The following is a 23,534-nucleotide window of genomic DNA, read 5'->3' on the forward strand; positions in this document are numbered from 1 at the left end:
CTCCCAAATGTAGGGCGGTCATCCCTTCGACACCGCCTCCACGACGACAAAAGGGCGGGGAAAAACCGATGACGGAAAAATGTTCCTGGCACACGCGCCGAAATCCTCGTCGGGGCTCAGCAACCGACGGTACTTTTCGATCTTCGTCGGCCGTCACGCATCGCTTTCAAGCGCATAAATCCGGACTCCCTCGCCGAGAGAAAGCCCAAATTCCACGTCGCTACTAAGATTCTTTCGTGCGTTTTTTTCTCTTTCTTTCTTTCTTTCTTTCTTTTTTTTTTTTTAAATTTTTTTATTTTTATTTTTATTTTTTATCTTTCGAACAAAACGCGCCCGGTGGTTTTTTCGCCGTTCTACTATCGTGGCTGTTGGCGCAAGCGTGGTAATCAGGCCTCGCGTTCAGTGGTGTTGATCCGATTGTGAGAAATCTCACGCGGGTGATAACGGCGAGGTTCGCCTTTGTCTTGTGCGTCCGATGACAATTTGATGCAACGGTGCATGCTGGAGCAAGCTACAAGGCTGTTGTACACAAATTTACCTGATTGCTAAAGTATTAGCAGACGTTTCGATCAAGAATTAACAGATATCTCGTCGAACTATGTGATAATTCGTGCTGAATCTTTATACGCGTAATTTTTCGTGCTACTTTGCGTATGACAGCCTTCAGTGAACACCCTAAGCGCACTAGTGTATCTAATTTATCATGAAAGATCATCGGTAGCTTAACTTAAATTAAAAAATTGCAGATGTGCAATTATTTATGTAAAGGAAAAAAAAAAAAAAAAAAGATATATTTGAGTACTAAGGTACGTTATAGAAGCACGTAGTGCGTACTTGATTATACATATATTTAACGTAACGAACGTAGACTGATAAAAATTAATGTCAATTTTTAAAAACAAGTTTTTTATTGTATGAAGCCATAAAATGGATTTGCATAATGTCGCGTAATGCGTGCGCACAAAAAGAATTAGTTATTTACGTGACTAATATAAAAAAATGCAACAACACGCCACTTCTCATCGTATACATACGATTTCTCTATTCATATGACGCAAGAGATTAAAAAAAATTCCAGTTTGGAGCAAAGGACTAAAAAATAAAGAATAGATTTACATGTCTATCTATATTTCATTTTTTTTATTTATTTATTTATTTATTTATGCAGGATGTAAAAAATTGTATAGCGTTAGGGTGGGTGTGATCAAACATCAATTAAACGACAAATAGCTTATTCTTATTCAAACACTTATAGTGCTTTGTTGTCACGAATAATTATTATCTTTTTCTCGCTTGAGAAAATGGAAAAAAAGTATATTATTATTATCATTGTCTTTTAATTTAAATTAAAAAAATTAATAACGATAGTTGTATCAATTATAAGACTTGTGTAATTCTGCCTGGTGAATTTAATCACCGATTAATTTAGCAAGCTCATCGTTCTTATTACTTTACATGTATAAATACATTTTTTAATTTTTTAAATTGAAAACGATAAACTATACAATTTTTTTAAAATGAATTAAATTATTTTGTCCACCAACAGTACGGCGTTGCGGTTGAATTTAGTGTTCGATCAAGTTCTCTTGAAAAACAATTAGAATCAGCTGATGACTTACCCAACGTAATCTTTTCGATCTAATATAATACGCGTGCCGACATCTAACGGCGAGTCGATAGAAGTACCGGCTTTTTTTTTTTTTTTGAACGTCTAATTATCTCGTCTCCAGGAGGCGCAAGATGTATGTTTATCGATTAAAACGTATTAAAAGATGAAAATAATTGCTGAGTGCACTTATCATTGTGCTAAATCATTATATAAACGCCTGACTTGACGTCCATGATAACGTCCTCTTTTTAACGTTTCATTGAAAAAAGCTCATCATTTTACGTGAAACAAATCGGCGTTTCCCTAGTGTTCATTATGCAACAATCAAATATTTTGCATGGCGAGGGTGAAGTGATTGCAGAACTCAATTTTTCCGTGGGAGAATTGTTATTAATGCAACTAGCAACGCATGGCACTCGCGTGGCACAGGTCAATCTGTAATATGACTTATAATACTTTGCATTATTGCATTAATATTGCATATTAATTAAATCAGGGTTATACATTAATTTCAAATAATATTTGTTGTGGGAAATAATTTCCTATGAATTTTTATATTAATTTTTACAATAAGAATTTTTTCAACAGATAAACCCTCACACTGCCAAGGAGCAAACGTTTCAACATATTTTAGATGCTAGCAGGAAATTGGCAAGTTATTTAAAGAGGAAAGGAGTGAAAACAAATGATGCTATAGCTGTATGCAGTGAAAACAATCTGGAGTTTTGTATTCCAGTATGCGCTGCATTTTTTCTGGGAGCTGTTGCCTGCCCATTGAATCCATTGTATTCTGAAAGAGAGTTAAAACATGCGCTATTCATTTCAAAGCCAAAGTTTATTTTTATTTCATCGGTAGCATTTAATAGCATGAGAAAAGTGTTTAAAGAGTTACATTGGTTGCCTAGAGTATTAATGCTAAACGAACATAGTAGCGGTAATGTAGCATGGCCCAGCATATATGAAATAATATCAAACATCTCTGAGGATAATGCAAATGCTCTTCAAGCCACTTCTGTCGATGTAGATAATCATGTAGCAGCTATTTTATGCTCGAGCGGAACTACAGGACTGCCAAAAGGTGTCATGTTGACTGATAAAAATATCACTACAGTCATACGCATGTATATCAATAATAGTGCAATTACTGAAAATGGTATAGTTCTGGCATTGCTCCCATTCTTTCACGCATATTCTTTTGTATTGATGGTAATCAGTTTGTTAAGGGGAACTTCTACTGTTGTACTTTCACATTTTGAAGAAAAGATGTTTCTTCAATTTGTAGAGAAATATAAAATTGAATACTTGCCTGTGGTGCCATCCCTTATGGTATTTTTGGCTAAACATCCTCTTGTGGATAAATATGATCTGTCTTCTATTAAAGGTGTATGGTAAGCAATACTACAAATTAGATATAAGTAATTAAAAAAAAAAAATCTGGAAAAAAACTGCAACTTACAAAAATATTTAATTAGGAGTGGAGCAGCTCCATTGTCGAAGGAAATTCAAAAGGCGGTTGCTAAACGATTAAATATTACTGAAGTTAAACAAGGTTACGGATTAACAGAAACTACTTTAGCTGTTTTAAGAACCCCAGATAACAGTATAGTAAAACCAGGGAGCGTTGGCACGGTAGTTCCAGGCATATCAGGTAGTAGTCTCTTCATTATACTGTATTTTTTAATAAATATATTTTATAAAATATTGTTGTAAATTTGAACAATATGTAACTCTAAGACTGATATTCTTTTAGCAAAAGTAATACCAATCGGAGAATACGAAACGGATAAAGCTTTAGGGCCAAATTGCGAAGGAGAATTATGTTTTAAAGGAGATTTGATAATGAAAGGCTATTATAACGACGAAAAATCTACTAGACTAACAATTGATAAGGATGGCTGGTTGCACACAGGAGATGTAGGATATTACGATGAAGATGGATACTTTTATATTGTAGATCGGATAAAAGAACTTATCAAATACAAAGGCTATCAAGTTCCACCAGCTGAGCTTGAAGCGATTTTGTTAACTTATCCGGGAATACTAGATGCTGCCGTAATTGGCATACCAAATGATACAGCTGGAGAGTTGCCAATGGCATTTATTGTAAAAGAAAATAATTCTAACATTTGTGAAAAAGATATAATTCAATATGTTAATGGTAAAAATATGCTACATTATGTGTAAAATAAATTTAATATTATCTATTTTATTTAGCTATATTTTAAATATATTTATATGTATTTATGCATTTTTTGTTTCAGATCGTGTATCAAATCCTAAACGACTTAGAGGCGGTGTCAGATTTGTCGATAGCATTCCAAAGACTCCATCTGGGAAAATATTGCGTCGAATATTGCGAGATAGTGTGAAATCAAAATTATAAACCAATTAGTTTTTTTCAATTTATGTATTATAATCATGTGTATTCTTGTGAGACTGTTTAATGATACTTATTATTTGTACAATATTAAATATGCATAAAAAATTAATACTAATATAATTTATATATTTATTAGATATATTTAAACGTTTTTTACCAATTAATCATTTAAGACCATTTTAACATCTGTTAAGTGACAAACAATAAGCTTTTTCCATTGTAGATAATTTTATTAGGTTTGAACATGTGCTATGAGTAACAAATAATACATTTCTAAATTTCTAAATACAATATTATTAATCATACAAAATGTATGTATTTGAAAAATTAATATATCAGGTTGGTCAAAAAGTTTTTTCGTATTTTAAGACACTTTATTTTACGAAAATATGAAAAGATTTCAAGTTGAAAGACTTCAAGACAAAGAAAGTTGGTAAAGCCTATATGTTGATTACTTGTATCATTTTAATTGAGGCACTGCATTACTAGAAGACTATTTTATAAATACAAAATTATATGCACCATTATCTATCTTTAAGGAAGGCAAAAAGGGAAGAAACTTTTGGTTACAGTGTACGTGTAATTTATACATACACCTTTTTAGAATTTTTGTTGTCATTAATTAATTGATTTAATAAGTTTAAACAAAATTATTACAAGCTTGCGCAAATTGTACCTTCGCAGTGTATGCTTTTTCCCGAAAATATTATTATTTCCCGATAAAATTGAATTATTTTATTACTCAATCTATGTGAAACAAATTGTATATATATATATATATTATATTACAAAATGACTGGATATTCTTCGATCTGAAAATAATATTCCTATCATTTTGAAATATCTTAAATATGCAGTTAAAGAAATGTTTAACAACACTGTGCAATTCAACAGTATTAAATAACAGTTTGCTCATTTATGTAATTTTATATTACAGAATAGAAAGGAAATCTATTAAATAAAAGTAAATCATTATATTAAATTAAAATTAAATGCTACAAATCACTGCTTTTTGAAATTCTTTAGTATTGGATAAATGTTGTCAAAGGCTTCATAAATTTCCTTACGTACTTTTGCACCTGGTGACATATATTAATATATAATAAATTATATTTAAACACAAACATCCAATTTTTTATCTTTTATGCATGTCTGAATATTTTATATGTATAATTTTATTATAAAATAATTGTACAGTAGCATTAATACTCACCTGTTAATACTACTTTCCCAGAGACGAATATTAGTAGCACAATTCGAGGCTTGACCATTCTATATATTAAACCTGGAAATAGCTCTGGTTCATACGATGAGAAGTTTCCATGAGAGAGCACTAAACCCTCTAATCTAATTGGAAACTTAACGTCACAGCTCCCAACCATGTTTTGGATTTTAAAATCTAGGAACTTTGCCTAATTTAAATGAAATTGTAATATTAATTGCTAAAAAAAAAAACATTTTAAAAAATAACGATACTTACAGGAAAACCTAACTTTTGGATAATTCTTGCATACTTTCTGGCTGCAAGACGTGAATCTTCTTCACTTTTAGCGCCTGTACAAACCATTTTACCACTACTGAATATTAGTGCGGTAGTTCTTGGTTCTCTGATTCGCATAATAACAGCCGCGAATCTTTTTGGATTATATTCAGCATTTCTAGCATGAAGCGCTATTTTCTTCAAGTCAAGCTTACAATTTAAATTGACAGTGGATACAATGTTCCTAAATAAAATGAAAAATGTGAAACAAGATAAATAAAATATTATATCAATTTTTTAAATAAACTGACTGTAATTGTGGTAATATTCCAGGATCTGCTGAAGCTGGAGTCATAGGTGTCATTGGACCTGGAGTTGCAGGACCTATTGATGGTGGTGCTATTTGATTATTTTGTGGTACTATTGGAGACATCATATTTTGCTAAAAATAAATCAGAGGAAACATTAAAACAATGATATAAATATTTTCAGTTATGACTTTTTAGCATTTAAAAATTAATAGCATATCTTTGATTAAAAAAATTTTATTGCAAAGTCACAAGTTAACACATAAAATATTAATGTATCAACAATAAATTACCGGTGTTTGTGGCTGCATTAGACTCTGTGGTGTTGCAAAAGTTGGAGTTGGAGCATATGTATGCATGTTCTTTTGAGGTGTTATCATCAACATACCACTCTGCATATTTGGACTCATTGAATGTAATTGTTGCAGTTGTTGAAACTGTTGGGATTGTTGCTGCTGTTGTAAAGCATTTGGCAGAATCTGTTGATCCTCTTCAGGTTGATGCAGAGGTGTACCAATGCTAGGTATACTGAAGCCAGGACTTGGAAGCATCTGATCCATTTTTAATTCTTAGCAAATATACACTCGACTGATGATGTTAACGATAAATTGATTTTATTTGGAAGAATACGAAAGATATGGTATCTTTGAGGTTATACTTGCATCTTCTTGAAGTACAGTTTTAACCTGAAATCTTAATACATTATTAATTAAATATTTTAATCTTTTGTGCAAAGCGATGTCGTGCAAATATTAATTAAAAAAAAATCCTATTTAACTAAAAAGTTAATTGAATATTTTGGTCCTGATGCCTATTGTAATTCTACCCTAAATCATATTAGCACTGTTTATCCGGCAAAATATTATATATATATATATATATATATATTCTTCTTGACTTAATTGATTTTAGCTAATTTTATTTGATTACACTCTGAATATTTACCTTGTTACGATATTGTCTCGACGTCACTTAAAGTTTTAACGCGCGATTTCGCGCTTGTGTTATGCTTCTGATTCTACCGGGTTAAGCTGAATACATGCAAAAAAATCAATCAAATCACGAGAAAACTATCTCGAAAGGACAGCATCACAAATTAAACTCAAGCTATTCACTAATTACTTTGAACTATTCTTTCTTCTGCCCTACATGTGTGAGGGAAAGGATCACTACGTTTGTTTATTATAACAATCACCACTCTAAATTACGTGTGCTGGCCACACGTAATTTTCGCGATACGTAAGATTTCAATCAATCGCGTTGCAATTTATTTTAGAAAATATTTTATATTGGACGTCAAAGCAGTCCTAACACTACGGCCCGATCTACATTAGGTGTAGTAAGCCTTAAGCTTTGTGCTGTAGGCTTTAATGTATGACGTATTTCCGATGAAAACTGTTTCCCGTATTCGTATGCGAGACCAGAGAGCCCAACTCGGAATCGCGGCTTCCACGCGTACAGATAGCTAACGTTTACTATAGCTTAGCACGAAGCGAGTAAGGCCAGAACACCAATCAACGTCGCGAAAAAAAGTAACAATTAACAGTTACTTAACGCGTAATACCAATCTAGTATATATAAGGAGGAAAGGAGATATAAATTTAATATAAATTTTTATTTAACATACGTACACTGAAAAGCAAATATAGCATTTGCTGCAACGAGCGGCGACGGCGGCTGGCGTACGTGACTTCCCCCACTCTCGGCCGCCGAGTACGGGGGGGGTGTAGTAGGCCGCGTTCTCCCTCAGTCCTCTGTGACCGGTACTCCATAACACATCACGCGCGCGCGCCTTTGTTGTGAGATTTGACGCACATCACACCAAGATCACGTACGCTAGCCGCCGTCGTAGCACCGTGAATGCCATTTCTGACTGTGAGTGTACTTCTATAAATTAGAAATTCTTATCATATATGCCTTACTCAAATAGTCGTAGATCAAGCTTGAGAACAACGTCACCGCTTTCGACTTCACGCAATTTGATTTTCTTTTGGATTGGCCCACAAGAGTTTTTGCTGTCTCTCATTACGTCGGCCACTCTGATCTCAGCGCGACCAAGAAATTCTGCAACATTAAATATTGCAAATATTACAAAGAGTATAATGTAATGATTTAATTATATTTTTTGTATATATAAAATTGTTCAATTTGTTAAGATAAAAAAAAAAAAAACCTTACCGTCAGGACTATAATATCCTTTATCAAAGACAGTGATGCAAAGCGTATCCTCGAGCAAATCTTTTACTTGGAATTGCATTGAAGAATCCCACAAAGGACAATCACTTCCTGAAATGATACTCGTTCTTTCTTCTTGAGAGCCCATAGACACTTTGCAGAATGCATTACACTTCCCTAAGAAAAAAAAGTGTATATTGATACGAATAGTATATCATTTTTAACAAACGGCAAACTAACATACAAAAACATATATATTTTTTCCCCTTCAAGTATTAGTAAGTAATTTTGTCTTCATGCAACAATTAATTTTCAAGTTTTCTAAGGGCCAATTTCTTTTCAAGAAATATATACTCAAAAACTTAATTTATAGTACGGCAGAGAAGACATTTATACAATAAAATCATGAAATTTTCAGAATTAGCAATAAGTCTACGAATTAACATTCTACGTTAAATATAGTGTTATTTCGAAATATAGAATCTCGACATTCTACCTTTCCTATCAACAGCAAGATCTTCTGCCTCCACAACTACTAGTATCAGCCTACCTTGTGGAAATCCCCTGGAAACTACATGCCAGATGTTTGTTAATAAAGCGTTGCATGCAGTATCGTAACGTTAGAATTGATACAAATATTTTCTACGTTAGTTTTTTACCAATACCCTAACCCTTGATATTGCAAACGCATGAAGCACAAGAAAGTATTAACGAGCACATCAAACTACAAAAAAAAAAAAACCACCAAGCAACCTAAACCAATTGAGCCTTACCGGATGGAGCTTTCAAGTTGAAACCTTCGAGCACAGTGACGAGAATTCTGCCGCACGCCCCAAATTGCGCCTGTTCTGTTTACCCATATAAACCATGACTTAATGAATATTAAATTAATCAAATGACTCATTTATCTACACAAACGTATAAGCTCGACATTCATGTTCATTAATATATGAACATTATATGCTTACAAATTATGTTGGAAAGCAATTTGCAAAAGTACAAAAACATAATGTTGAATAAGCTTAATGTTTGATTAATTATCATGATACTCACTTGACCGTTGTCTCTGCAAACAGTTCTTTTCATTTTCTAAAAATTTTTTACGTGCCTCCACAATTCGTTTCGACCACAATGAACATTCATTCGCAGACGGTGCTATTAGTATTATTGGCTTCTTTTGATCTTTCAGTCTTAAAACTTTTGATGAATTGTCCGTTGCGTCACTTCCACTCAAGCTACTGTTTCCGTCATTTTCTCCGCATAAAGACAATTCGTTGAGAAATATTGGCTACAAAAGAAGTTAATTTTTTAATACCAGCATTCTAATTTATTTATTAATATTCTTTTTTAAATTTTGAGCACATACTTTCCTGTACATTTTAAATTTTTGATTTTTATTACGTTCAAATGAAAATTGTTGACAATTCAAAGAGAACTTCAACGGTTGAACAAACAATAAGAAGTCATTCGTAAGGAAGCCAACGAGCTCTTTGCCACTTTTTGACTGTAACAAAACGACAATGGAATCATATGAAAAAAAAAACTTTTAGTATGTTTGAAAAGATATATACGTTACCTTATGAAGTATACCGAAATGTAACAGTTTTCGCGGTCCTAAAGAATTCGTTAAGGAATTAAAAATAAGCTGTTCTTCTAAACCATCACATGTAACGTGAGTTTGTAGCCATTCCAATCGATCACTATTTTCTTTCTCTCTAACGCCTTCGTTTACCTACATCACATATAATATTAAACAGCATAAATTTGTAAATTACTCTAGTCTTTTAAAAGACTATATATATTTTTTTAATTAGTTTTACCTGAGTGCAAAACTCTTCGGATTTAGCCAAAGCTTCCTGTAGGTATTGCCTATCGGGATGATCAAACGGCGTGTATTCTAAGATCTATAATTATTATATTACATATATTACAATATATAGCCATAATTATATAGAATGAATACTATGTACGGAGCGCTCGGTCGTTAACGATTTACTTCCGTTCATTACGATTCATCCTGTATATGAATAAAAGAAGGTACCTTGTTAATGATGAGCGGATACTTTGTTATCCTTTGCATTGGCTTAATTAAAAAAGAGCTTAACGGCATTCCTTTCGTCCGCGGATCTTGTTGACACGTTTGTGCGACTTGAACAAACTCCGGCGAAGTTTCCGTTAAACGCTGGAGATACGTTGCAGCAGATATTTGGCAGCTACAGAACCTTATGTAAGCTGACATCCTAGGAATCTGCACAAAATACATACATCGTATATAGATATATTCCAATAATAAAATACTATTTTCATGTCGTGCATATAAAATTGCATTTACATTTTCACATAATATATCACCAATCATTCGTACTATTCCATTATAGCTATTATCCCTTCGTATTCTCAGAGTCCTGTAAAAAAAAAAAAAAATTCGTGTTTCTTGAGTGATTTTGGTGATACAGAAAGTACATTCTATCATAATATATCAATGAATTCTAATTACCTTAAGAAATTATCGTTACATGCGATAATATCTCTCCAATTGATAAATATCCTCTCGATTTCAACGACACTTAGAACTAAACTTTCGAGTAATGGTTTTTCAAACACCTAAAACATGCATATATACATATACACCTTATATTGCAGATTTTCTAATTTTTAATCTTCATTAATCTTCTAATCAATATGGAATCACGTTTCATCTTTAAAAAAAAATACTCCAAATTGACATAAAGAATCTATAAATTGAAAGATTATGCGCTACAATAATCCAAAATTTAGAAAAGAAAATGAAAAAAAGAATACCTCGTGTACTAATCGCATGTCTTCTATGTAAGCTTGTTCGGTCACGATTAATTCTTTGATATGTTCCTGGCGTTTTCTCTCCATAGGATTGTGATACATTGTATCGATCGTCAATTCATTTGCTACACATAAAATATATACAAAAAGATGTTTTTTCCATATAAAATTATCATTAAATATGTTTTAGCTTGAATTATCTACTTTTACAAAATACAGTTTTGTCTAAGCAAAAACAATAATTATTCTCGAAACTAATAGAAATAATATTTTGATAAAAATATTTCTTGTCGCCTTAAAACATTACAAAAAGGAAAAAGATTAATGAAATAAAATTATTAAATGTCGTTGCCATTACAAGCGATAGTGCCGAGTAACACATAATCCGTAAGAATAATTTTACAACAGACAGATATTTTATTTCGATCAGCGGTGAGATGCGAACGTATTCGTATATGCACATATGGATATGTTTACATATGTATAAGAACATCGGCGTACATATGTGTGATAGCACAATATTATATATATATATATATATATATATATATATATATATATATATATATATATATATATATATGTATATAAAGTGTGAACAAGATTCGTAATCACACAAAATTGTTCATACTGTCTTACAACATTCTTCACTACACGCCCGATTACACCATATTGTGAAACTTTAGATGAGATTCGATATTAGAATAAACAAACAACTTGCAAATAGTAACAATCTTAGGAGTATAACGCACTACATGGCTACATCGACTAAGGGGTAACCAGTTGCACAACTTGCTTTAAACATCCCATCATCATCATCTAAATAACGTTATGCTGGACTGGTTATCTGGAATACCTAATTATTAAGCACACAATTATTGCCACTGTGACATAACGTATTTACTCGCTTTTGTCGTAGAGGATTACATAGAATGCGTAAAAGTTCTCGCAATAGCAATGAATAAATACGTTGTGCGCTTGATTTCTCGCCGAATCAGCTGTATCATCCTCGTTTCTCTAAATAACTTTGTGGTTGGAGCCTCAAGAAATCTCTAAGAAAGCCAGATCGGTCATACTTTTGCGAACATTCATAAAAATGTCATTGTTATATTAAAGCTTCGTAATTGTATGTACGCCGAATTCGGTGCAAAATGTAGGCTCTAATGCGGCTCTCAAGAATCGTGTTTGTCTCGAAAACAATAAACATTTAAATATATCTTTTAATATAATAAACTTTTTGTAACGAAGCACTGTATATCAACGAGATAATAGCACGATACACATTATATGAATAAGACGCTGACCGTTAATTACGACTTAAGAAATGAAGTCATTTAATACACATATAGGAATGCGATTTCGATGGAAAAACTGATTTACAATAACATTACTTATTGAATCACATGGTCAACACTATCATTTATTTATAGTTCATTATTAGTGATTCTCGGCAATTATTGTTCACGTATAAGTGCTAATTTATTTAGGCTCTATCATAAAAGGCTGTGAAGAAGGAGCACATTACTTTTTATCTTTTCTCTGTTATTTACATCAATAGAGTACTCGTTACTTGTGCGAAATAAGAGACTAAAGATCGAACAATCAGCTTCATAAATTATGTCAAATCTACAGCGAGCAATCGAGTCATATATTGTTTTGCTTCATTTGGTTTCTCTTTTCGTAAAATTTCCACGCGAATAAATAAATCAACTTTGCGCATTTCGTTTTTTTTTTTTTTACTTGACATAATAAGCCGCACACGTCAAGCATCGAATAATATTGTGTACATTTCTGAGCTCCTTCTTCTTTTACACTTCGTGGCAGCTAATCATCGGCTGTTCGATTATGAGATCGTCACACATCCTCTAGGCCTCAGCAAGAGACAACCGTGATTTCTAACGGTCCGTAATGCGCACCATATAATGTCAACGAAAGATAAAATATAACGCACTGTTACTTTTCTAACGACTATTTATATTTTACACAATTTAACGCAGACATTATATTAAAGACGAAAGAAATAATCAGAACACACAGCGATGAATCTTACTTCCTAAGGGACATATAAAATAAAACACTGTAAATTTTGATCGACCACCAAAATGTTCCAAAGTGAAAATAGACAAGGTAGCGATTTTACAAGGGCTCGCTTTTTTTCTTTTCAAAAAACATTTTTTTACTTTAATATACTCCAAAGATCAAATTCAAATAAAGCTCTTAAACATAAACATGAATTAAATCCGCACGTGAAAGTGGATATTGTCATGAGATGCAGGATGCATTCAACATGAACTTAACAAATCGCTTAAACATTAAGTAACAATATATTATTCGTACCGTGACATAATGTTAAATATTTCTAACGTGAATAAGCTAAAAATTTAATATTATTGTTTTTCTTAATTGTACGTCAGCATAGATAGAGAACTGAGGTAGACCTTTGGTGTTGGTGCAGATATATATCAGGTGGTCGTAACACTAATGAAACGATTTGACTTGGTATATGTCCGCGTTGTTTTCATGCAACGAACATAATACTAGGATGGAAATTTGTTTAAGGATGTAAAATGGTTAAATGTCGTGACTTATGTTAACAATCCAATTGATAATACATATTAATGAAAGAAATGAGTGCAACCCCGCACCAGAGGGAAAGGCTTGTATAATATGTATAAGTAGAGGCTGTATTTATAGAGACGAAGAGTTACCCCGGAGTCTTTCTCCCTGTCCTTTTTGTATTAATTTCTTTTTTCGATTTTTCTCTTGCTTTTTCTCACGCACACACACTTTCTTCCCTCTTTATCCCCCCCCCTTTTTTTGTTACGCTAACACTTGTCTCACTTTTTTGTTTCTTTTTTTTTTTTTTTTTTTTGTTCTTTTTTCATGCATAGTGTCTCCAACGATGAGACTTCTGCTGTCCTAGCACGCCGTGCCGAGTGTAGGAGCTGCTATTGTTCTTATTACACTTCAGGTGCTTTAATTTTAATCAGCATTGCTGTTCTGCTGCTCGGCTACCTTTTATGCTGCGTGTTAAGCAAAAGCGAAAGATAATTAATAAAAAGGAGATTAAAAAATTCACGTATTATAGATTAAGAATAAAAAAAAAAACTGAGGCAGCTGTTTTCTTTAAAGCGTCTTTTCTAATTTTACATTAAAATTGTCGTTAAAGAATCGTAAAAGCAAAGAATTATATAACGTGTTTTGCTAAATAAAATTCTTCTATTCTAAATCTATTCCTTTCCTATAAAACTTTTCGTATTCAAAATTTTTGCAATTAAATGTACATAAAATAGCAAAGTTTACTAATTTCATCAAAATTATATAATAAATTCTTGTTAATTTTATTAATCACTGTAGAATCTTTAAAGAAGAATGCGCCCATATTATAATCTAGATATTTTTACAAAATTATAGATCGTTTAAAATTGTTAACTGTTAGTTGTTACTCATTATGACAAAAAAAAAAAAAAAAAAAAAAAAAACTACCTCTGACGGAGAGACGGACGGACGAACGAATGGGCAGACATGCAAAGCAGACAAGCAGGCTGTTTCATAAATTAATAATGACATTTGATCTGTCGCATCCGTTTCTATTTTCATTTCTAATGTAAACCACAGGCGATAAGTGTGTGAGCGATCTCTTTATGCTTGCGATATACCAGTAACCAGTGCCATACACAACGCATATTCTTAAAAAATGAAAATGTTAATTACCACAAAATGCAAGCGGATTTCGAAGACAAAGAATACATTATTTTCACACAAATATATACTTACATAAAAAAAAGAGCCTTCCAACGATATTATTAATTTAGACAAGGTTTAACTGATGGAGAAAATATATTCTTCGATATATTATAATCTACATTGAAGTTAGGTAACACTCCATTTATAACAATATATATTAATCTAGAAGAAAATGTAGGGAATACGCTACATACTTTTAGCTTTACTCTCTTACAAGCTATTAACTTATAATATAATGCTAAAATTACGTATATTCGATAATTATTGCAACAACACATTCCATCTTTACTCATTCTGCAAGTCAAAATTTAAATAAAGGAGCAAAATAAGTAAAGGTAAAGCCTAACTTAATAAAATCATATATAATAATAACAATTTTACATTAATGTAATAAAAAAATATATAATTAAATAATTAATAATAATTATAACAACAATGATAATAATGATGGTTGATGAAAGTAATAATGGCAATAGTGTTGATAATGAAAATAATAAAACAATGATAACAATGATTAAAATATAAATAAATAATCGTTTTAATTGGAACTTGTTACACCTAACGATCGTCCGCCTATCTGTAGCCAGAAGTTATATATTTTCTGCATTTCTATAGTTTTACTTTATCTACTAGTTATAAAAAAAAAAATCTAATTGCTTCAATCAGTCTCTCTAATATTTCTATTTGTGTAATCCGTGTAGAAATTTAATATAAGTTAACGTTATATAATTTTTTTTTTTCTGCTCACTCTGTACTTGTAATATTAAAAAGTATAAGATATTTCTAACGTTTAATTTCATCAATTACGTACGAAAAGAATACTCACACATAGGCGATACGTAGTTGCTCGGAAAAACACCAGATACACCGTTCAATTCACCTCTCCACCAAGATGCTTCTTCCTTAGCAAGTACCGATATAACATCACCTTTTTCAAAGCTTAATTCATCTTCGTTTTGAGCTTGATAAGGATACAGAGCCATAACGCGTTCTACAATTAAAGAGGACACTTATGATATATAAATATATACCCGAGAAAATTGTTTTAAGATAATAATTGTATAACTTATTTACCAATATTCGGATCTGTTGGAGAATCTTGATATCCATGAGAAACAGGTGTGCTTCTGTTACTGCTACTGGTTAACGGTTTAACGTAAGTTGCTGGGAACCAACCAATTTGCCTCTTTTTGCCGCGCGCCTAAATAAATAATGTTCGTTATTGCTCAACAGTATGATATTAAATATAAAAAAAAAAAAAATTTTTTTCTACCTGAAGTTCTCCTTCCCACCAACCACTGTCAGTCTTTTTACGAATCATTATTAATTGTCCTCTTTGCAAATTAAGCTGTTCTGCACTTGTTGCTTGATAGGGTGCAATAACTTGAACAATTTCTGGTTTCCTTCCTCTCTGTAAAAAGAAAAAAAAAAGTTTTTTTTTTTTTTTTAAACAAAATTAACCTTTTGATGTATTAAAGAAAATTTAGTTTAAAAAAAATGAAAGAAAAATTGTATATTTTAAATTGTAATAACAATTAAAATCGGCATAACATAATAAATTAAATACCTTGTAATACTGGATTATCAGGATATCGGATGCATAAAAGAAGTAGTAAGCAATTACATTTTCATAGAAAAAATGTTAATTATATCAGTCTGTGTCTTTATATCAGGAAAGTGTCTGTATACTATAGAACACTCTGTACATTAAAGTTTTAGTTTTACCTGTTGAGCCGCCATAGCAGTAAAGTCTGGTAATTCTGCCCTATCCTCAGCAGCTGCTCTTTCGTCTTCTAACTGCTCTGCTGTTTTCTCTACCTGCTAAATACGTGCACGTTTTATGTCATTTAAGTTTTATCACTACAAGCTTTGGTTTATTATTTGTGATTAATAACAAATAAGTAGATTATTGACTAACGTTTGACAGTTTAAGTTTTATAATTAAATGTGAGACATATTCTCAATTTTAAATAAAAACAAATACATACTCGAGATTCTGCGGTCGCTGTGATATCAGCTTCGTTATTTGTTCCCGTAGTTGCAACAATAGCAGTAGATTGAACGTTAGTAGGCACAGACACACCCTACACACAAACTCTTATTAGAAATTTTCCGAGTTTTTGTTTATCCTATTTTCAATTGTCAATTCAAACATTTATATTTAAATTTTAAATAAATTAATGAGATTTAGTTTAAAACAAGTTAATAAGTAGTTTAAAATACATTAATGAGAATTAGTTTAAAGGAAAATGTAAAAAATTTTTAACGTACTTGACTGGGAGCGTCGCATTTTTCTACATAATTAGATGGAAAGATTCCACTTTTGTTCCCTATACAGCCGGTCCACCATTCGCCTTCTTTCTTTACAACTAATATAACTTCCCCTTGATTGAAATTAAGATCACCGGATTCGGCCGATTCATATCGGTAAAGAGCAACGTAATATTCATTAAGACCATCAACCGCGGCATCTTTGTTGCTTAAGACTATTTCTTTTACATATGACTTAGGGAACCAACCCTTATTTCCAGTGTTAGCTGAACCATACCACCAATCGTTCTAAATAAAACAAATGCGTTACAAAATATATATAGATTATCGTGTATGCATTACCTTCTTCATATAATTAATATAATAGTAACCTGTTGTTCAGAAACATTGATAGTTTCTCCTTTTTCAAAAGCAAGATGTTGCTCCATAGTAGGTCGGTAAGGAAACAAAGTGGTGACTTGTATGTTGCAAGATGTGCCTAATCCTAAAGTAGGTATAATAGCTTCCACTACTGGGGCTTCTCCCCCTAATGATCCTGCATCAGATACGTTCTCGGGCACTTCCGCTATTCCTCTGCACAGTTACAATAAAAAATCCAACACTTGATGATATATGGAATGACACACTCTTGACTCTTAACAACATAAATAAAAATAACTAACTCTAACGTTCTCTTCTCTACACTGTCTTGTTGTACGAAAGTATGTTCGTTGTCTAAATCAGCTGTACCAGTATCCACTGGTTCTACATAAGATTCAGGAAACCAGCCAGTGTGACCACGAATTTCCCCTGCCATCCATCCTGGTTCAGGATTTTGCACAGGCGGCACCTATAAAATAAGTATTGTATTAACTATCTATGTAATGAATTCATTTTCTTTTCAAGAGTGACAATTTATATTTTACTTATTATATCTACCAATATAATATCACCAGGTTGAAACGATATTTCATCTTGATTTCGCGCCACAAATTCATAAAGAGCTCTATATTTGCGAACGCCTACAACGACTGCTTCATTTGCAGTGGTATCGTTGACAGGCCAAGCTGTGTCACTGGTAGGTCCATCTCCCCATCCGCTATCGCCCCATGCAGATGTGGCAAAGTCAGCAGCTGAGGCATTACCACCTGATCGAAGTTCAATTACCTTCTTCTTTTTTTCATCAAAAGTAACATAAAGCTGTTTGCAATCCATTACTAAATTCTTGATTTGTGTCTTAATATCTTCGAGCTGAGAGTTATTATTTTCAATATCCGACATTTTAGAATCAATCTGTTAAAAAATACAAAAGGTAAAATATATTGCTGCAGTTTGTATTTGCAATTTATAAATGTTGCATACCTGCTGTTGTAAGTCTGCTATTTTATCTTTCATTTGCTTAAGAGTTATTTGTTTATTGTCAAAAGCCATTTTGATAGCCTCTTGTCCGGCTGCATCTTGCGCCGCATTAAGTTTATTTCTCGCCTCGATACGTGCTTTCTCTTGACTCAACGCTAACAATCTTTGATTTTGTTCCCGAAGTTTATTTTTTAACGCAGTCATCTCTTGTAACTGTGTGTCTCTCGTTGACCTCATTCCATCGATAGTCGTTTTGATGCCTGATACTCCTACTCGAGTATCACAAATTTTTTGTGACAATTCTTTAACTTTGTCATTCTAAAAGATATTAAACGATAACTTAAAGATTACTTGATAAAAATATTACTATTTAAATAAAATAGACTAAAATAAAATGTTCTTCTAATACTTACAAGTGTTCCAAGTTCGATGGTTAAAGTCTGATTCTTTGCTTTTAATTTAAGAAGAACATCTTGCTCTTTTTGTCTTTGTGCTTGCAATTCCTGTGACTTTTGTCGTTCCCACTCCAATTGTCGTTGTCTCTCCATTTCTCTAAATATCGCAAGATATAGTAAATAGTTGCTTTTAAATCCATTTCAACTAAAGATATAATTTTGTCTAATATATTGTATAATATGACACACTTACTTGCGTGCCGCTTCTTTTTGTTCTTGCGCGCGTTTTCGTTGTTCTTCTTTCTCTTGTTCAATTTCCTTTTGCCTCTGCATTTGTTTTTCGATTTCTGCTTGTCTACGCCTCTCTTGTTCTAGTCTGCATTATAAAACACAAAGTTCTTTTACATTACGTTTAATTAATAAGCAATTATATCTATACTTGCCTTATTTTTTCCTGTTTCTCGGCTTCTTCCCTCTCTTTGCGTTCTCGTTCTTCCTGTTCCTTTCGCTGAATCTCTAATAACGCTTTACGCCTACGATCTAATTCCGCTTGACCTTTTTCAAAATTTTCTTTACGTTTATCTTCAAATGATGTCTGTAAAAAGACATTTTTTCCTTTCGTTTCTTTTTGCTTTAAATGATATTTTTATATTAGATATGTACCTGTGGCATGCCCGCTAATGGGTCAATATTTTCTGTTGCATTCTGAGATAGTGTTAAACTACTTTGACGTTGCCGTCTAAATGTGGGTGGGATAAGTTCTGGTGGGAGTGTCGTAGGTATTTTTTCACCAGCTTTAGCGATATCGCAAAGATGCATTGCAAGCACAAATTCCTCAGAACCTAGACGTCCATCCGAATCCATATCAGCTAGAGCCCTGTTAACATACATTTTCAAAATATCTTTTCTACTATTTTATAAATTAATAAATAACATTATAATTTTGTTACTATACCATATTTGAGCAAGTATCGGTTGTGGCAACTGTGACTGCACCATAATATTTCTTGCTTGAGGCCCAGATAAAAAACCAGATCTCGTTCTGTCCCAAGTATTAAATAATTGAGTATATTTTAATTTAGTCTGATGTGGTACCGCCCATTCTATAGACTGTGGAGAGCCAACTGAATGCTGCGAATCCACAGAGCCTACTCTGTCTATACTTGGTGGACGTGCCGTTGTACTTAAAGGTGTATTCGTGGAGACTGGCGTTTGTGAAATTGCGCCATTAACCAACGCACCATTTGAAGTTGTTGAGGATACTAACGGTAACGCTACCGATGAAGCAACTCCAGTACCTAGAACACAAAATTAAAATTAATATTTATTGCAATAAATATATCAAATGTACAAAGTAGTTTTTTATATATACCAGTATTTATTGATCCAATAGATGATGGTACCATACTAGGAATGCCGGTTATAGGAGCAATCATACCTGCATTGACCATGCCTAATGATTGTGTCGGTATTGGTTGTGTCATATTAAAGGCAGCCATTGGTATAGGAGTTGTATTTAAAGGGGCGATTGGTGCCACTGACGAGATACCTAATTAAAAATTGATAAGTATGTAAAAATAAATTATTTGTTTTTATATTCACGAACTATTTGTTACCTATTCCAGGAGCGGGTATAGACGGAGGGGAAGAAACTACTGAAGAACCAATAACGGGAGATGCAATTTTCATCGGTGAGATTCCTGCAACAGGACTACTCGGAAACGAAGGTGGTGCTGGTTTAGGTGGTGGGCCACCTGTCGTTGCCGTAAAATTACTTCCTAAAATAATAACGTGTGACTATTAGATGTCTTAGATTATTATTATATTTAATTATTTAAAACTAAGCAATACTCATTACTTTTCTTCAATTAATTGCATAGTAAACATTAAAAAAAAAAAAAAAAAGAGCTGAACACGAAAAAATTGTGGCAGTACACTATAACATATATACTTTTTTTTTTTTATGTCAATAATCAAATAATATAATCAACTTTAACAATTATTATTTCAACTATAACTAATATATATTGGGTTTGCGACAACGTGTTTACTTAAACATACCGATATTTGCAGGTGGTGCAGGTCTTTGTGGGGGAGCACCGGTCATAGTATTGAGAGAAGATGCAACTCCTTTTTTTTTTTTTTTTTTTTTTTTTGCCGCGTTAAGTGAAAAGCATTATTAACGATATATTATCAAAAATTACAAAATGCAAATATAATTATAAAAGAATATAAACAGTATTTAATTGTAAACACTTAAAGTAACAGATTATCAACATATAAAAATTTAAATTCTACGATTAGAAAATAACATTACGATCTTTCTTATTTTTTTTATATAATAATGTCCAAATTGTTATTGCAATCACTTGTATCTCTACGTTTAGGCATTGTAAAACTTTTTTTTATGATAACTTTGTTAAAAAGTCTATCATAGTAAAGTCCAGCACATACTTACATATGTAACAAATATTGATAAAAAATTTTTTTTTAAACTTTTAGGTTAAGCAAAGATTGAATTGTACTATCGTAGCGAAATAAATTCAAATAGCCAACATCAAAAATATAAGCTGTACATTCGTATATTAAGATGTAATAATCTCATAAAGTTGTACTATAAAGAAAAATAATATGCTGGAGAGGTATAATTATTCTCTTTCCAAAACTATAATATAATATATTTAAAACATAATGTGCAATAATTAGAGAATAAAATATGTAAAAAGAAAAAAAAAAAAAAAAAAAAATGTTTTAACTAAGAATATTGTCAGGCGATTGAATAAAAGCTTGCTTCAGATAAAAATATAAATTTGTTCATGAAATACACAATGAATCCAGTACGATTAACATACCCACAGAAGGTGGCGCGGGTCGAGCAGGTGGCTTAGACGGTATATGAGTTGTAGCATGTGTGCTTGAAGCCACATTCTGTCTATTTTGTTGTAATGCTGTGTAGTATGATGAATTATGAATAATACATTACTACGTTTGTTAAATAACGGTTTTTAAATAAAAGTAATAATAGCGACATGTCGAATCAAATTTATGAAAATGATAGATAGGATCGATAGACATGATATTGTAATATATTTGTTGAATATCAGTGGTACTGTATTCACATTTGACATATCTAAGTGAATTTAATAAGCAGAATATATTTAAACGACAGTGTACTTTTAGGTACTTGTAAATGCTGTTACAAGCCTCTTATAAACCAAGATCTTTCTTCAATTTATAACATATTACACAAGCATCTAGTCGACCATCGTCGACTGAGAAATAAAGAAGACTGAAGAACACAAAAATGAATCAAAATGTAATAATATATACCTATGAGAGTATTTCCAGTCGTGGGTACTGCACTTGCCACAGTTTGAGATACCATTGGTTGGTGTCCGCTTAAATTTACTAGAGAGCTAACATTACTTGAAGCGGTAGAACCATTTGGTAATCCAGCCAGGCTAGCGTCACCTAAAATACCTTGCAATGTAATTTATATTTCTTCAGCAGATGGAATTATTTGCTTACCAGTCGAGAAAGACTTTAAACTTTGTATAAGAATGGGTGGCAGTACTTTAGGAATTTCGAAACCACGTAGTTTTAAATTGATCAACTTGCACGCGATACTGAATTCGTTTATATCCATTTTTCCATCTGCATCTGTATCTGATAATGCCCTATGTACAAAAGAAGACATAAAATAATTAAAAAATGTCTATGTTACAAAGAAGATTTAAGAAAATTGTTTGGTAGAATCTGTACCATATCTGTCCAAGAATGGGAGGTGGAAGTTGCGATCTAAGAAGGAATCCTTTTGCCTGCTCACCAGTGACAATTCCATTGATTGGGTTCAACGAGTCAAATTGTTCTTGATATCTCATTCTTTCTCTAGGCTGGATCACCCAGGGGTCCATACCTGTGTATTAAATACATTTAAAATAAGTGCACTGTAATTTGTGACATAATCATCCATTTGCAAAGATGATTGCGCCCCAGGTACTTATTCGAGGCTGTCCATACTGAGAAATGTTAACGTTACAAAACAAATTGCTAACAGTAATAAACATGTAAAGTGTCAATGCAACAGTAGCATAAGAGTAAAAGCGAGATTCACCTGGAGTCTGAGGGGTGACCATTTTGTAGAGTGATCAACGTCAGCAGCTTCGGCACTCAAGGCGGTATCGCGTCAAAATTTCGCGTCTCTCGCGATCTTGATCAGTTACAGGCGATAGTTTACGCCTTCGAAGGTTAGCATAGGTTAGGTAACGGTGATCGATTCTCGCCTCAACGACTTGACGGCAGGATCTATCTATTAATGGAAAAAAAGTCAAGTTAAAGAGTTATCGTGGTCAAGGAAGTGCGTCGCGTAATTCTTACTCGATATCGCATAAGGTAAAACCATGGACCCTAGATATCGAGCATCAGTTGACGCATAAATAGTAAAGAAAATAAGTGATTTTTCTCACGGGGACTCTCGCTCGTGAAAAAACGTTACCGTAAGTAAGCAGTTTTCAAGATAGCCGCGTGCGTAATTCGTTCCTGTGATAATCGCTGCAACGCCCACCGTAACTGTCATCGTCCGTCACAGTCTCGTCGTCATCGCGCGACTACACGCCCGCGCGCCGTCCTAGCCGCTCTCTACCTGAATGTTAGTTAGTCCACCTGCTCGTCCTTCCTTGCATTCGCCGAACTGTCAATCGCGCCTTCGTCCGCCGCGTGTGCAATTCCCAAGTTGAAGTAACGGTGGAATCGATCTTCCCGTCCCGCGCAGGAAAGAGAGTGAGGGACGGGGAGAATTTGAGATTAGCTGTCTCGACGCAGGGCGATCTGGTCGATCGGGGGTGAGCGAAAACCCGAGCCGATCCACGACGAGATGACCACCGTTGACCACCGCCAAACTCACCCAGCTCACAACGACCGCTCGTGCAACTATTCGCGCACGTCACTTTCACGTACGCTCGGCCGCTCTCGGGGCTCTTCGGCGAGAATCGATAGCCCGTCTCCGAGACTGATTCTTGTGATCCGCGATGAA

At 33.0% G+C, this 23,534-nt stretch overlaps 3 protein-coding genes and 1 long non-coding RNA gene across 13 annotated transcripts; 1 reads left to right on the forward strand and 3 right to left on the reverse strand.

The window, feature by feature from the left end:
* Nucleotides 1–296: 296 nt before the first annotated feature.
* On the forward strand, nucleotides 297–4,130 carry LOC139111092 (luciferin 4-monooxygenase). The gene is made up of 5 exons (XM_070671178.1): nucleotides 297–2,038; nucleotides 2,198–2,997; nucleotides 3,082–3,257; nucleotides 3,360–3,767; nucleotides 3,871–4,130. The coding sequence occupies exons 1-5, from the start codon at nucleotides 1,925–1,927 to the stop codon at nucleotides 3,990–3,992; spliced, it is 1,620 nt and encodes a 539-aa protein (XP_070527279.1). The 5' UTR covers nucleotides 297–1,924; the 3' UTR covers nucleotides 3,993–4,130.
* An 861-nt stretch (nucleotides 4,131–4,991) lies between these two features.
* On the reverse strand, nucleotides 4,992–6,337 carry Tbp (TATA binding protein). The gene is made up of 5 exons (XM_070670870.1): nucleotides 6,071–6,337; nucleotides 5,781–5,911; nucleotides 5,470–5,713; nucleotides 5,203–5,401; nucleotides 4,992–5,068 (listed from the first exon to the last, which is right to left on the reverse strand). Exons 1-5 carry the CDS (start codon nucleotides 6,335–6,337, stop codon nucleotides 4,992–4,994), a joined length of 918 nt encoding a protein of 305 aa, XP_070526971.1.
* On the reverse strand, nucleotides 6,258–23,470 carry Dap160 (dynamin associated protein 160). 10 transcript variants are annotated; one of them, XM_070671166.1, is made up of 36 exons: nucleotides 22,998–23,466; nucleotides 22,617–22,811; nucleotides 22,265–22,418; nucleotides 22,031–22,179; nucleotides 21,833–21,973; nucleotides 21,355–21,450; nucleotides 20,564–20,632; nucleotides 20,119–20,280; nucleotides 19,875–20,051; nucleotides 19,458–19,800; nucleotides 19,166–19,379; nucleotides 18,946–19,097; nucleotides 18,756–18,878; nucleotides 18,521–18,659; nucleotides 18,111–18,425; nucleotides 17,688–18,041; nucleotides 17,432–17,598; nucleotides 17,141–17,342; nucleotides 16,770–17,057; nucleotides 16,487–16,582; nucleotides 16,224–16,319; nucleotides 15,772–15,909; nucleotides 15,573–15,699; nucleotides 15,325–15,489; nucleotides 10,755–10,876; nucleotides 10,450–10,556; nucleotides 10,285–10,357; nucleotides 9,994–10,200; nucleotides 9,773–9,856; nucleotides 9,529–9,684; nucleotides 9,319–9,456; nucleotides 9,006–9,240; nucleotides 8,726–8,800; nucleotides 7,956–8,129; nucleotides 7,700–7,841; nucleotides 6,258–6,470 (listed from the first exon to the last, which is right to left on the reverse strand). In XM_070671166.1, the coding sequence occupies exons 2-36, from the start codon at nucleotides 22,636–22,638 to the stop codon at nucleotides 6,392–6,394; spliced, it is 5,481 nt and encodes a 1,826-aa protein (XP_070527267.1). In that variant the 5' UTR covers nucleotides 22,639–22,811; nucleotides 22,998–23,466; the 3' UTR covers nucleotides 6,258–6,391. The 10 variants fall into 10 exon arrangements, 8 of the variants coding, with proteins under 8 accessions (XP_070527267.1, XP_070527264.1, XP_070527263.1 ...); XR_011547150.1 differs by adding an exon at nucleotides 6,723–6,808 and having other exon boundaries at nucleotides 6,331–6,470; nucleotides 9,994–10,357; nucleotides 22,998–23,467; XR_011547151.1 differs by adding an exon at nucleotides 6,723–6,808 and having other exon boundaries at nucleotides 6,361–6,463; nucleotides 9,994–10,357; nucleotides 22,998–23,467.
* LOC139111094 (uncharacterized) lies at nucleotides 12,471–14,512 on the reverse strand. Its single transcript, XR_011547152.1, has 2 exons — nucleotides 14,238–14,512; nucleotides 12,471–13,774 (listed from the first exon to the last, which is right to left on the reverse strand). It is a non-coding gene; the product is annotated as an uncharacterized lncRNA (long non-coding RNA).
* Nucleotides 23,471–23,534: the final 64 nt, after the last annotated feature.

Source organism: Cardiocondyla obscurior, linkage group LG22, assembly GCF_019399895.1.
Source record: "Cardiocondyla obscurior isolate alpha-2009 linkage group LG22, Cobs3.1, whole genome shotgun sequence".
Lineage (NCBI taxonomy): Eukaryota > Metazoa > Arthropoda > Insecta > Hymenoptera > Formicidae > Cardiocondyla > Cardiocondyla obscurior.

Bases quoted from the DNA above. Each gene is read 5' to 3' on its own strand.
- LOC139111092 (XM_070671178.1), top strand. From the start codon at position 1,925: ATGCAACAATCAAATATTTTGCATGGCGAGGGTGAAGTGATTGCAGAA. The intron at 2,039-2,197 runs GTCAATCTGTAA...TTTTTTCAACAG, and splicing joins ATGGCACTCGCGTGGCACAG to ATAAACCCTCACACTGCCAA. The intron at 2,998-3,081 runs GTAAGCAATACT...ATATTTAATTAG, and splicing joins TCTTCTATTAAAGGTGTATG to GAGTGGAGCAGCTCCATTGT.
- Tbp (XM_070670870.1), bottom strand. From the start codon at position 6,337: ATGGATCAGATGCTTCCAAGTCCTGGCTTCAGTATACCTAGCATTGGT. The intron at 5,402-5,469 runs GTAAGTATCGTT...CATTTAAATTAG, and splicing joins TCCAAAAGTTAGGTTTTCCT to GCAAAGTTCCTAGATTTTAA. The intron at 5,069-5,202 runs GTGAGTATTAAT...ATATGTCACCAG, and splicing joins TGGGAAAGTAGTATTAACAG to GTGCAAAAGTACGTAAGGAA.
- Dap160 (XM_070671162.1), bottom strand. From the start codon at position 22,638: ATGGTCACCCCTCAGACTCCAG. The intron at 16,320-16,486 runs GTATGTATTTGT...GCACGTATTTAG, and splicing joins CAGCGACCGCAGAATCTCGA to CAGGTAGAGAAAACAGCAGA. The intron at 9,685-9,772 runs GTAAAACTAATT...TATGTGATGTAG, and splicing joins CCGAAGAGTTTTGCACTCAG to GTAAACGAAGGCGTTAGAGA.